The sequence below is a fragment of the Sciurus carolinensis genome, chromosome 5 (assembly GCF_902686445.1).
Source record: "Sciurus carolinensis chromosome 5, mSciCar1.2, whole genome shotgun sequence".
Classification (NCBI taxonomy): domain Eukaryota; kingdom Metazoa; phylum Chordata; class Mammalia; order Rodentia; family Sciuridae; genus Sciurus; species Sciurus carolinensis.
The window spans coordinates 142,207,658-142,221,719 of record NC_062217.1 but is presented as its reverse complement, the minus strand read 5'-3'; the positions used below and the strand labels follow the sequence as shown (position 1 = coordinate 142,221,719).

Below are 14,062 nucleotides of genomic sequence, written 5' to 3'. Positions count from 1 at the left end.
TATCAGTGAGATCATTCGTCCTTTGGTTTTTTGAGATTGGCTTTTCTCACTTAGCATGATATTCTCCAATTTCATCCATTTGCCTGCAAATGCCATAATTTTTTAATTTTCTATGATATATATATATATATATATCATATATATATATGATATATATATAGCTTCCTTCACAGCTTCATATCCATGCAACACCACAATGGGTCTCATGCCCAAATACAGAGTGAACACAGGCCCATAAACTTTTGACAGCTAGAGATAATGAAATACAAATACAAATAGAGCAAATCAACTCACTACTTGAACCATGTATCATGCTGATTCTGACAGATGTGATCGTCATATAGATATATATATCACAGTTTCTTTATCCATTCATCAATTGAAGGGTATCTAGGTTGGTTCCACAATCTGGCTATGGTGAATTGAGCAGCTATGAACATTGTTGTGGCTGTATCTCTGTAGTATGCTGATTTTAAATCCTTTGTGTATAGGCCAAGGAGTGGGATAGCTGGGTCAAATGGTGATTCCACTGCAAGTTTTCTAAGGAATTTCCATACTGCTTTCCAGAGTGGCTGCACTAATTTGCAGCCCCACCAGCAATGGATGAGTGTACCTTTTTTCCCCACATTCTAGCCAACACCTATTGTTGCTAGTATTCTTGATAATCGCCCTTCTAATTGGGGTGAGATGGAATCTTAGGATAGTTTTGATTTGCATTTCTCTTATTACTAGAGATGTTGAACATATTTTCATATATCTGTTGATTGCTTGTAGATCTTCCATCCCTGTCCTACATGGGCTCACAGGCAGGGCCCATAATGACAGCTCTCACTCACCCTGAAACACTTCCAAGGAGGTCAACAGAGATGAGGGCACCTTTTAAGGTCAATGACATAAAGAGGCACCCACCATTGGTCTTCCTCAACTCTTCCACAAGGCAGCGGGCTTCCTCTTGAACACAGTCCTCAATGCTCCTCTTCCCCATCCCAAAATTCCTCAGGGTCATGAGGGAGAAGCGTCTGGTCTCTTTCCATGTCTTTCCATTGCTGAAAACGATACCTACAAGTAGAGGAAAGAGACTAGGAGGGAGACGCCAACCAGGCAGGGGAAGCTGATGTGGGACACACCAGGGACAGCCAAGCTCCACCTGAGCTAGTCTCCTTTCTCCATCCTGCTCAGCCCAATGACCACTGCCCAACACACACATGCATGTGCACTTACCAAGGTTTCTCTTACTTCTTTTTATAATTGGGATAGAATATCTTCCAGAAAATTCCTCCCCAAAATCTTCCAGGGCTTCCTTCACAGCTTCATATCCATGCAACACCACAATGGGTCTCATGCCCAAATACAGAGTGAACACAGGCCCATAAACTTTTGACAGCTAGAGATAATGAAATACAAATACAAATAGAGCAAATCAACTCACTACTTGAACCATGTATCATGCTGATTCTGACAGATGTGATCGTCCTCATTTTTATGGTTTTATTCTACCACACAGAGATTGAAATATTCCTAAATTCCATGCATAAGTGACTCCGATAGGGGCCACTTTTGGATGGCTTATGATGTGCCATGCAATTCCAAGGCCTTTAGTACACAAATTACACTTATTCCACACATCAATGCATTCAGCAGTCTTACTCGCCCTGTTTCATAAACAAAGAAACTGAGGTCAGAGAATTCCAAATTCATTTCCAGTTTCCCACAGCTAATATACCCACAGCTAATATACAAGAACAAAATTGGAACTTCACAGGGGCTGGGGAGATAGCTCAGTTGGTAGAGTGTTTGCCTTGTAAGCAAAGGCCCTGGGTTCAATCCCCAGCACCCAAAAAAAAAAATTGGAACTTCACTGAATCAACATTTGATGCTCAAGCACTGTACACACACCATGCCCACCTTGAAATCTATACCCAAGAGACCACTCAGGATCACCTGCAAAGCTCTTTCCAGGGAGAAGCTAATAACCCTGTGGTGAACACTAAAAATCGGTGTTTTTCAGTCATCACTGTTGATCCTAATGCCCAGCCATGTTTGGGGTCTGCTGCTGTTACAAACACAGAGGACGCACCCCAGGGGCAGAACCATGACATAAAAATCCACTGGAAGGAACAATCTCTTCCACCCTTCCCCACTCCCAGCCAAAAGATTTTCTGCAGTGACCAGAAGGATTCTGATATCATCGATTGGACAGACTCTTTGCATTTCTTTCATTTCTTATGCAACTCCAGACCCTTATGCTAGTCCAGAAATCCTTATGCTATTCTTTTTTTTTTTTTTTATCCAAACACAAGCTGTTGATTCTGTAGAGAAGTTCTACACTCATGGATATTCTGAATAAAGCACAGGATTAATATGGTCCATGACATCAAAGTTTACAAGGAATATTTTGCTTTACAATCATGTTATAATAGTGGAACTCCAGAAATATATTTTCTTCAAACACAAGAGTCAATTGACTTCCTTTCACAAACCACTGGGGGAACACAAAGCACACTTACATTCGTTAAGGATTTGCTGATGTCCTTAACATCTATCTGCAGGATATTTCCAATAATTGGGAGAGGAGTGGGACCAGGAGGGAGCCTCCCCTTCCCTGATTTCAGTCTCCAGAGTGAGAGGAGAAGCAGACAGGAAACACCAAGGAACAGGGCCACAACTGGATCCATTGGAATCTTCTCTTCTTACTGTGATAACTGTGAGCTTGCTATCCAAAAGTTAAAGTCCCCTGCTAATTCAATAATTAACTTTTGGACAAACTATCAGTAAACTGAGTGGACTTTCATCTCTCTCTTCATTAGCCTTTCTCCCAATGACAGAGATACAAGAGAAAATATTGATATTTCTCTTTTTCTAGTGAGCACCCTGGAGATTGTGATTTAAATGCACTAGATTACTGTCCAGGTATCAGCAAGTAGGAACAAAAACAGATGCTTTCATGTGTTGCTATGACTGAGAAACACTTAAGCTAATCATTTGGTGCAAGAAAATTACTCATACTGCAAAATTATCACAGTATTGGCCTCTTGGGAATCTATGACTTTGAGGAATTCGGTGTATTCCATGAGTCATATATTTTTAAAACATTCGACTTGGAGATGCAGTGCCCAGGGCAAAGACAAGGACACAGAGCCTGCAGGTGGTAGACCTGAGGCTGGGACCTACCTTCCCTGCATCTTGCACCCTTCTCTCAAGGAGAAACTCACTTCTTCTACACTGGTGGTAGGAATTAAAATGAGTAAGGTCATTATGGAGCACAGTATGGAGGTTCCTCCAAACATGAAGAAAAAAAATTCACCTACTACTGTATGATCCAGATATCACACCTGTGGGTAAATATCAAAGGAAATTAAATCAGCATACTGAAGAGAGGTTCATCACATGTTCATTTTATTGTGGTATTCTCTGCAGTAGTTGAAGTAAGAAATAAATTGAGATTCCATTGACAGATGAACAGATAAGAAAAAGGTATCATATTCTCATATTACCCACCCATAAGGCAGAATGATATAGTGTCTTTTGCATGACAGTAGATGGAACAAGGGAAGACATTATATTAAGTGAAATAACTAGACACAGAAAGATAAAAAGTGCATGTTTTCTCATGTGTGCAAGTTAAAAAAAGTTGACCTGAAAGTAGAATCATGATTAATAGAGGCTGGCAAATGCACAGGAGAAGGTAGATAAAAAATAAATTGCATTGAAGCAATGCATCCTGAATGTATGCACGGAAAAAATCCATTAATATGGAACACAAATATATGCTAAAGAGTAAAAAGAAAAAATACATACACTTCTACTGTGTTCACCAACATTTCCTGATTGTGTAACATGGTTCAATATTTCGTGATTCAGCCTAATCAGTGACTTCCAAAATAAACATGAATTTTGTTAATAATCATTCAAAAGATTGACTGACTAGAGATGAAAACAGTTTGTTTTTATAACCTGCAGAACATGAGTGATTCCAAATTATGGCCAGGGCATGACTTCATGCAGGGCAAACAAGTAGTAATCTGTTGCCTGAGTCACAGAGCTCTGAACTCTACAACACTCACATTAACTTATTTGGGGTAAAATCATCTCAGTTGCTTCATCAGAGGAATCACTTTATTCCTTCAGAGATCTGGGTCTCTGCTCTGCTCCTTCTTCCTTTCGTTGACCAGAGAATACTGCCTTGTCCTTTCCTTTAATACATGAAAGAATATAGGATAATTTAAAGATACGAGAGTTCTCTGAGATCAAGTGTGTAAACTTTACTTTGAAGGAATAAGCAAGCAGTGACCAAGTGAGATAAAGGGTCACCAATGCAGCAGTGCAAGACCTTCTCTCAGAATCCTGTGTTCCAACTCCCCACTCAGTGACATCTTACTTCCCATTGCACAGAATTCTCATCCCGGTTCAAATATGCAGGAGGATATCAGCAGGAAGCCCTCGAGATTCACACTATGCAAACCTCAGCTTTGCCAGAATTGTGGATTAGAATGTGATTCTTTGTACTTAACAAAATTTAACGTCTAAAGCAGTTTTGTTAGCAGCAAAACTCAATGTAAAGTTCCTACCTACACCCTGCCCACATCTACTCACAGCCCCTCCCACAATCAGCAGCCCTCAGGAGTGTGGTTCATTAGATACAAACAAACCAACATGGACACACAGATCATGGATCACATAGGCTGACTCTTTGTACTGTACATTCTTTGGGCTTTGACTAATGTACCATTACATGTATCTGTCTACTAGTGTACTGTCAGGCAGGTTAGTTTCTCTGACCTAAAAATCCTCTACTGTGCCTATTCATCCCTCCCTTCCCTATAAGCCCTTGGCAACCAATGATCATGTTAGTGTCACCATAATGTAGTATTTTCCAGAATGTTATATAGTTGGAATTATATAATATGTAGCCATCACTGTTTGAATTCTTTCACTTATTAATATCCAAAGACTCCTACATGGCTTTTCTTTTCATGCCTTCATAGTTCATTTGACTTTAACACCAGATAAGGAAGTATGATACAGATTTACCACCATTTGTTTGTACATTAACCTATTGGAGGACTTCTTGCTTACTTCTGATTTTTCTATGAGATGAATCAAAATGCTATGTATACACATGTGCAGGATGTTGTGAGACTCTAGTGTTCAATTCCGTTGGATAATTACCAGGGAGCACAAGTGCTAGACCACAGGGTACATTGACTGCTAAATGTTTTTCAAACTGTTATCACCATTTTGCCCTCCCACCATGTTCTGGTTTGGATATGGGGTGTCCCACAAAAGCTACTTCCAGAACAAGGCATCTAGATTTTATCCTGTGTTGTTTTCTCAGAGTTTATAGTTTTGCACCTTACATGTAGATCTATGACTCTGTTGAGTTATCCTTACTGATAGGTGTAAGGTCTCCATCTAGATTCACCCTTTTGCATGTGAATGTCCAGTTGTTCCATTCACCCATGTTGAAAAAACTGTCCTTTCTTCATTGAATCACCTTTGTGTTTTTTTGTTTTTGTTTTTGTTTTTGTTTTGTCAAAGCTCAGTTGATTATATTTACATTCTAGATTTTGGCCCTCTATTCTGTACATGAATCTGTCTACTCTTAAACCAATATCCTACTGTCTGAGTCTCTTTGAGATCTGCCCCATGTTTCTTTTCCTTTTTCTCTCTCACTTCCACATATGAGAGAAAACATACAATCCTTAACTTTCTGAGTTTGACTTATTCTACTTAACATAATGGTCTCTAGTTTCATCCATTTTCCTTCAAATGACATAATCCCAGTTTTCATTATGGTTCAATAAAAGTCCATTGTGTATATATACCATATTTTCTTTAACCATTCACCTGTTGAAGGGCACCTAGGTTGGCTCCATAGTGAGAGAAGTGCATTCATTTTTTTCCCTATTCGTTACACTATTGACTATAGGTTTGTTTTATACTCCTCTTATTATGTTGAGGTATGATCCTCCTTGCCACGACCTACATGGCCAATCCTTAGAAACTGTCAAGGGGTGAAGGGGGATTAAGAAAAACAATCACTTATAGAGAGAAAGCTGGGAGCACATGGGACAATGTCTTCTGATGGAGGAATAATGACCCAGAGATAACTCAGAACATTTATTAAATAGGTTATATCATCAAAAGGCTTTCTGTGGAAAAGGTTCTTCAATGCAGGCAGGCTTGAAAGTTGAAGTGCTTGCAAACAATTATAATTATCTAGTTGTCGTCATAATTCTCTATCCCTGGTTGCTGGTGTCTGAACTCAGAGTCTAGACTCATAGTTTCATGCCTTGCACAGAACTTCCTCTGTCAGGTCATCACCATAGCAACTGAGCAATCTTGTCCTGCCCCTTTACACAGGAAGTTCCCAAATAGCACAGTCACAGCCAGAGGGAAAGACCATGATCCAAGTCACTGCTCTCCACATCTGAACACAAAGGTTCAGGTGGCCACTGGTTCCAACACCACCATGTCCATGTCCCCTTTAGGAGCCCTCAAAAGGAGATTTTCCAATGCATTTGAGAGTCAACCCTTGAAAATTTGGTCTCTGAACAAAGAGTGCAAAAGCCTCTATACTTTGATTAAACAAGACTGATGAAAAGAATATATTAATTTAGGCACACAGAATCAAATGTGAATTTACCATAAAAGCATGAGCTCAAAAATGTAGAATTTTTTTAAAAACAGGAGTTCCAAAAAAAAAAATAAAATGACGTGGCCATTAATTACTCTAGTAAAGGAGGATGCAGAATATCTTTATCTGATTAGAGTGTACTTTTGATTCAGATTAGAGTCAATCCGGATTTTAAAAGAATGTGAGAGTCTTGAAATCCTCGGGTAAAGAAGACTTGTATATAAGATTATTCCATTTTTCTCCCTGTGTTAGAACATTTAGGGAGGAACTTGTTAAGAAAGCAGAATGGTAGAAGGTGAGAGCAAATAAAATAGCTAGCCGTTTAGCTCCCACAGATGCTTCAACTTAAAAGTGACATCATTTTTCCTTTGGTCTAAATCTGGTTTTGAATAATTGCTTCTGCAATTTACATTTTAAATGAAAGCCTAGGAGACAGAGATCTGGCAGAAAATGAGAAGGAAAGCTGCTGTCTTGAGCTTGAAAGGCAAATCCTCAAAGAGCATTTTAACCATGAAGTCAACATAATCATCATATGTGATTTTTTTAATACAGTGTTGAATTGGATATGTAAGTATTGTATTGAAGATATTGGCCTCTGTGTTCCTCGAGGATATTGGTTTCTAATTTGTCCTTGTGTGCACACATTGCATCACATTTGGAGGAAGCATAATACTGGCTTCATAGAATGGGTTTGGAAGCATTCCTTACTTTTCTCTTTATGAAATAGTTTTAGGACAATTGTTATTAGTACTCCTTTAAAAGTTTGGAATGTACACTGAGTCCATCTGCTTTTATTACTTCTTCAACCTCGTTGCTTCCTATTGATCAATTTAGGCTGTCTTGAGTCAATTTTGGTAGCTTCTATGTGTCTAGAACTTAGTCCATTCTTTCCACATTATCCAATCTGTTGACATATAATCTTGCAAAATATTCCCTAATGATCCTCTGGATTTTGGTGGGATCTGTTGTTTGCCTTACTAATGTCTGATTTAATATATTTGGGTATTCTCTCCCTTTTTTTGGTTAGGTTGGCTAAACGATTCTCAATTTTGTCTCTGTTCAGAGTGGTAAATTTATTGCATTGATCCTTCACATTCTGCTTTCAATTTCTATTTGATCCTTCCTAGTCAGACCTTATTATTCCCTTCCTTATGCTGCTTTTGATTTTCGATTCTCCTTTTTTTTTATTGTAAACAAATGGGATACATGATGTTTCTCTATTTATACATGGAGTCAAGGCATACCATTTGTGTAACCATAAATTTACATAAGGTAATGTTGTTTGATTCATTCTGTTATTTATTCCCTTCCCCCCCACCCCTTCCACCCTTCCCACCCCTCCCAACCCTCTTTTTCCTCTATACAGTCCATCCTTCCTCCATTCTTACCACCCTCCTTATACCTAACACTAAACCTAACCCTAACCCTAACGCTAACCCTCCCACCCCCCATTATATGTCCTCATCCGCTTATCAGCGAGATCATTCGTCCTTTAGTTTTTTGACATTGGCTTATCTCACTTAGCATGATATTCTCCAATTTCATCCATTTGCCTGCAAATGCCATAATTTTATCATTCATCATGGCAGAGTAATATTCCATTGTGTATATATGCCACAGTTTCTTTATCCATTCATCAACTGAAGGGCATCTAGGTTGGTTCCACAATCTGGCTATGGTGAATTGAGCAGCAATGAACATTGATGTGCTGTATCTCTGTAGTATGCTGATTTTAAGTCCTTTGGGTATAGGCCAAGGAGTGGGATAGCTGGGTCAAATGGTGGTTCCATTCCAAGCTTTCTGAGGAATCTCCAGACTGCTTTCCAGAGTGGGTGCACTAATTTGCAACCCCACCAGCAATGTATGAGTGTACCTTTTTCCCCACATCCTCACCAACACCTATTGTTGCTTGTGTTCTTGATAATCACCATTCTAATTGGGGTGAGATGAAATCTTAGGGTAGTTTTGATTTGCATTTCTCTTATTACTAGAGATGTGGAACATTTTTTCATATATCTGTTGATTGCTTGTACATCTTCTTCTGTGAAGTGTCTGTTCGTTTCCTTAGCCCATTTGTTGATTGGATTATTTGTATTCTTGGTGTAGAGTTTTTTGAGTTCTTTAGAGATTCTGGAAATTAGCACTCTATCTGAAGTATGAGTGGCAATGATATTCTCCCACTCTGTAGGCTCTCTCTCCACATTGCTGATAGTTTCCTTTGCTGAGAGAAAGCTTTTTAGTTTGAATCTATCCCAGTTGTTGATTCTTGCTTTTATTTCTTGTGCTATGGGAGTCCTGTTAAGGAAGTCTGATCCTAAGCCAACAAGTTGAAGATTTGAACCTACTTTTTCTTCTATAAGATGCAGGGTCTCTGGTCTGATTCCAAGGTCCTTGATCCATTTGGAGTTGAGTTTTGTGTAGGGTGAGAAATAGGGGTTTAATTTCATTCTGTTGCATATGGTTTTCCAGATTTCCCAGCACCATTTGTTGATGAGGGTATCTTTTCTCCATTGCATATTTATGGCACCTTTGTCTAGTATGAGAAAATTGTATTTATTTGGGTTTGTGTCCATGTCCTCTATTCTGTACCATTGATCTACCTGTCTATTTTGGTATCAATACCATGCCATTTTTGTTACTATTGCTTTGTAGTAGAGTTGAAAATCTGGTATTGCGATACCCCTTGCTTCACTCTTGCTACTGAGGATTGCTTTAGCTATTCTAGGTTTTTTATTCTTCCAGATGAATTTCATAATTGCTTGCTCTATTTCTGCATGGTACATCATTGGGATTTTAATTGGAATTGCATTGAATCTGTATAGCACTTTTGGTAGTATGGCCATTTTGACAATATTAATTCTGCCTATCCAGAAACATGGGAGATCTTTCCATCTTCTAAGGTTTTCTTTAATTTCTTTCTTTAGTGTTCTGTTGTTCTCATTGTAGAGGTCTTTCACCTCTTTTGTGAGATTGATTTAAAGTGTTTTTTTTTTTTTTGATGCTATTGTGAATGGGGTAGTTTTCCTAATTTCTCTTTCTGAAGATTCATCACTTATGTATAAAAATGCATTGGATTGATGAGCATTGATCTTGTAACCTGCTACTTTACTGAATTCACTTATGAGTTCTAAAAGTTTTCTGGTGGAATTTCCAGGTTCCTCTAAATATATAATCATGTCATCAGTGAACAGGGATAGTTTGAGTTCTTTTCCAATTCATATACCTTTAATTTCTTTGGTTTGTCTAATTGCTCTGGCTAGAGTTTCAAGGACGATGTTGAATAGAAGTGGTGAAAGAGGGCATCCCTGCCTTGTTCCAGTTTTTAGGGGGAACGCTTTCAGTTTTTCACCATTTAGAATGATATTGGCCATGGGCTTAGTGTAGATGGCCTTTATAATGTTAAGGAATGTTCCCACTACCCCAATTTTTTCTAGTGTATTGAGCATGAAGGGATGCTGTATTTTATCGAATTCTTTTTCTGCATCTATTGAAATAATCATGTGATTCTTAACTTTAAATCTGTTGATATGGTGAATGACATTTATTGATTTCCGAATGTTGAACCAACTTTGCATCCCTGGGATAAAACCCACTTGATCGTGGTGCACTATCTTTTTAATATATATTTGTATGCGATTTGCTAAAATTTTGTTGAGAATTTTTGCATCGATGTTCATTAAGGATATTGGCTGAAATTTTCTTTCCTCGATGTGTCTCTGTCTGGTTTAGGTATCAGGGTGATATTGGCTTCATAGAACGAGTTTGGGAGGGTTCCCTCCTCTTCTATTTCATGGAATACTTTGAGGAGTATTGGAATGAGGTCTTCTTTAAAGGTTTTGTAGAACTCAGCTGAGAACCCATCTGGTCCCGGACTTTTCTTTGTTGGTAGGCTTTTGATGACCTCTTCTATTTCATTGCTTGAAATTGGTTTATTTAAGTTGTGTATGTCCTCCTTGTTCAGTTTAGGTAATTCATATGTCTCTAGAAATTTGTTGATGTCTTCGAGGTTTTCTGTTTTGTTGGAGTATAGATTTTCAAAATAGCTTCTAATTATGTTTTGTATTTCACTCGTGTCTGTTGTGATGTTTCCTTGTTCATTCCGAATTTTAGTAATTTGAGTTTTCTCCCTCTTTCTCTTTGTTAGTGTGGCTAAGGGTTTATCACTTTTGTTTATTTTTTCAAAGAACCAACTATTTATTTTGTTAATTTTTCCGATTGTTTCTTTTGTTTCAATTTCATTGATTTCGGCTCTGATTTTAACTATTTCCTGTCTTCTACTACTTTTGGTATTGGTCTGCTCTTCTTTTTCTAGGGCTTTGAACTGTAGTGTTAGGTCGTTTATTTGTTGATTTCTACTTCTTTTGTTGAATGTGCCCCATGAAATAAATCTTCCTCTAAGTACTGCTTTCATAGTGTCCCAGAGATTTTGATATGATGTGTCTTTGTTCTCATTTACTTCTAAGAATTTTTTATTTCCCTCCTGATGTCTTCTGTTATCCATTCATCATATTATAGTGTATTATTTAATCTCCAGGTATTGGAGAAGTTTCTGTTTTTTATTCTGTCATTTATTTCTAATTTCAATCATTATGATCTGATAGAATACAAGGTAGTATCTCTATCTTCTTGTATTTGTAACAGTATCTTTGTGGCATAAAATATGGTCTATTTTAGAGAAGGATCCATGTGCTGCTGAGAAGAAAGTGTATTCGTTCTTTGTTGGATGGTATATTCTATATATGTCGGTTAAGTCTAAATTGTTGATTGTGTTATTGAGATCTATGGTTTCTTTATTCAATTTTGTTTGGAAGATCTATCCAGTGGTGAGAGAGGTGTGTTAAAATTGCCTGGTATTATTGTGTTGTGGCCTATTTGATTTCTGGATTGAGAAGGATTTGTTTGACGTACGTGGATGAGCCAATGTTCGGGCCATAGATATTTATGATTGTTATGTCTTGCTGATTTATGCTTCCCTTAAGCAGCATGTAATGTCCTTCTTTATCCCTTCTGACTAGTTTTGGCTTGAAGTCCCCATTATCTGAAATGAGGATGGATACTCCAGCTTTTTTACTGTGTCCGTGTGCATGGTATGTTTTTCCCCATCCTTTCACCTTTAGTATATGGGTATCTCTTTCTATGAGATGAGTCTCTTGCAGGCAACATATTGTTGGGCTTTTCTTTTTAATCCAATCTGCCAGTTTATGTCTTTTGATTGATGAGTTCAGGCCATTAACATTCAGGGTTATTATTGTGAAATGATTTGTATTCCCAGTCATTTGACTCATATTTGTTTTTTGACATGATTTGGTTTCTCCTTTATTTGGCTATTCCTTTTAGGCTAGCGCCTCCTGTTGCTGATTTGCATCATTGTTTTTCATCTCTTCCTCATGGAATATATCGCTGAGAATGTTGTGTAATGCCAGCTTTCTTTTTGTAAATTCCTTTAGCTTTTGTTTATCATGGAAGGATCTTATTTCCTTGTCAAATCTGAAAGTAAGTTTTGCTGGGTATAAGATTCTTGGTTGGCATCCATTTTCTTTGAGGGCTTGAAAAATTTTGTTCCAGGCCCTTCTAGCTTTTAGGGTCTGGATTGAAAAATCTGCTGATATTCTTATTGGTTTCCCCTGGAATGTAATTTGGTTCTTTTCTCTCGTGGCCTTTAAAATTCTGTCTTTATTTTGTATGTTAGGTATTTTCATAATAATGTGCCTTGGTGTGGGTCTGTTGTAATTTTGTATATTTGGAGTCCTATAAGCCTCTAGTCCTTGGTTTTCCATTTCATTCTTTAGATTTGGGAAATTTTCTGATATTATTTCATTGAATAGATTGTTCATTCCTTTGTTTTGTTTCTCTAAGCCTTCCTCAATCCCAATAATTCTTAAATTTGGCCTTTTCATGATATCCCATAATTCTTGTAGATTCTGTTCATGATTTCTTACCATCTTCTCTGTTTGGTCAACTTTGTTTTCAAGATTAAATATTTTTTCTTCAATGTCTGAGGTTCTGTCTTCCAGGTGTTCTATCCTATTGGTTATGCTTTCTATGGAGTTTTTAACTTGGTTAATTGTTTCCTTCATTTCAAGGATTTCTGTTTGTTTTGTTTTTTTTTTTCAGTATCTCTAACTCTTTATTGAAATGATCTCTTGCTTCCTGTATTTGCTCTTTTAACTGTTGATTGTTGCGATCATCTAATGCCTGCATTTGCTCTTTCATCTCCTCCTTCAATGCCTGCATTTGCTCTTTCATCTCCTTATTAGCTTCCCTGATTGTTTTAATTATGTACATTCTGAACTCCCTTTCTGACATTTCTTCTGCTGTGCTGTCATTGAGTTTTATTGATATAGTATCTAGGTTTGTTTGGGACATTTTCTTCCCTTGTTTTCTCATATTGGTCAGATGTCAGTGGGACTCTGAGATATTGCAGATTTCCTCTATTGGCTTATAGTGTCCCTGTAAATTTCCAGTATATCACCTCCCAGCCTTCAGTAGCCTGAAGTCTTGGAGGAACTTGATAATGCAGTGCTTCCAAAGAAAGCTGCCCCTAGCCTGCTACTGGTTCCAGGGCTTGGAGCTGGCTCTGTACGGAAAGGCTCTCGCTGGGCGGCCTGCTCCAAGAAGCTGGCCGTGAAAGGAGCCTGCCACTGGAGGGAGCAGGACTTCTTGGGGAAGTCCCTGACTGCCCTATCCTGATCCCTGAAGCTGCCTGTGGGCTGGAGCTCACTGCTGGCTCAGGGACTTGGAGCTGATTCTGTGCAGAAAGGCTCTCACTGGGCGGCCTGCTCCGAGAAGCTTGCCGTGTGGGAGGAGCCCACCACCGGAGGGAGCAGGGCTACCTGTGGAAAACTCTAGCTGCCCTGCGCTGCTCTGAGTAGCTGCCCCTATCCGGGCCTGCCGCCCGGGCCAAGCTTCACCCAGTGGGGGAGACTCACCCCGTGGCTCTATTTTAATCCGAGTCTCTCAATGCCTCCCCTTCTTGAATCCTGGGTTCTGCAGCGACAGGAGATGCAGTCACCCTCTAATCCGCCATCTTGGATTGCCCCATGGAAAGAGCCTGCAGCCGGAGGGAGCAGGGCTGCCTGGAGAAGTCCCTGGCTGCCCTGTCCTGGTCCCTGAAGCTGCCTGAGGGCCGGATCTTGCCGCTGGCTCAGGGACTTGGAGCTGGTTCTGTGCAGAAAGGCTCTCACTGGGGGGCCTGCTCCAAGAAGCTGACCATGTGGGAGGAGCCCACTGCCAGAGGGCTCCTTTTTTTAATGCTTTAACAAGCATTGTTATGTTATTTATTGAGATCGCCCTATTTTTCCAATGTACTTATAGCTATAAACCTCCCTTCTAAACCTGCTTTTAATGTGTCCCAAAGGTTCTGATAGATTGTTTCCATATTCGTTTCTAGAATTTTTTTAATTTCAGCTGATCTCTTCAATGACC

The 14,062-nt window shown here is 38.9% G+C and overlaps 1 protein-coding gene across 1 annotated transcript in view; it reads right to left on the bottom strand.

Annotated features, from left to right (window-relative positions):
- Positions 1-2,710, bottom strand: part of LOC124985193 (cytochrome P450 2C19-like) — a 50,956-nt gene extending 48,246 nt beyond the window's left edge. The window contains exons 1-3 of the mRNA XM_047553685.1: positions 2,508-2,710; positions 1,222-1,384; positions 910-1,059 (exon numbers count right to left, since the gene is read on the bottom strand). Of these exons, the coding sequence (XP_047409641.1) occupies positions 910-1,059; positions 1,222-1,384; positions 2,508-2,675 (481 nt within the window). The 5' untranslated portion in view covers positions 2,676-2,710. The remainder of the gene's footprint in view (positions 1-909; positions 1,060-1,221; positions 1,385-2,507) is intronic.
- Positions 2,711-14,062: the final 11,352 nt, after the last annotated feature.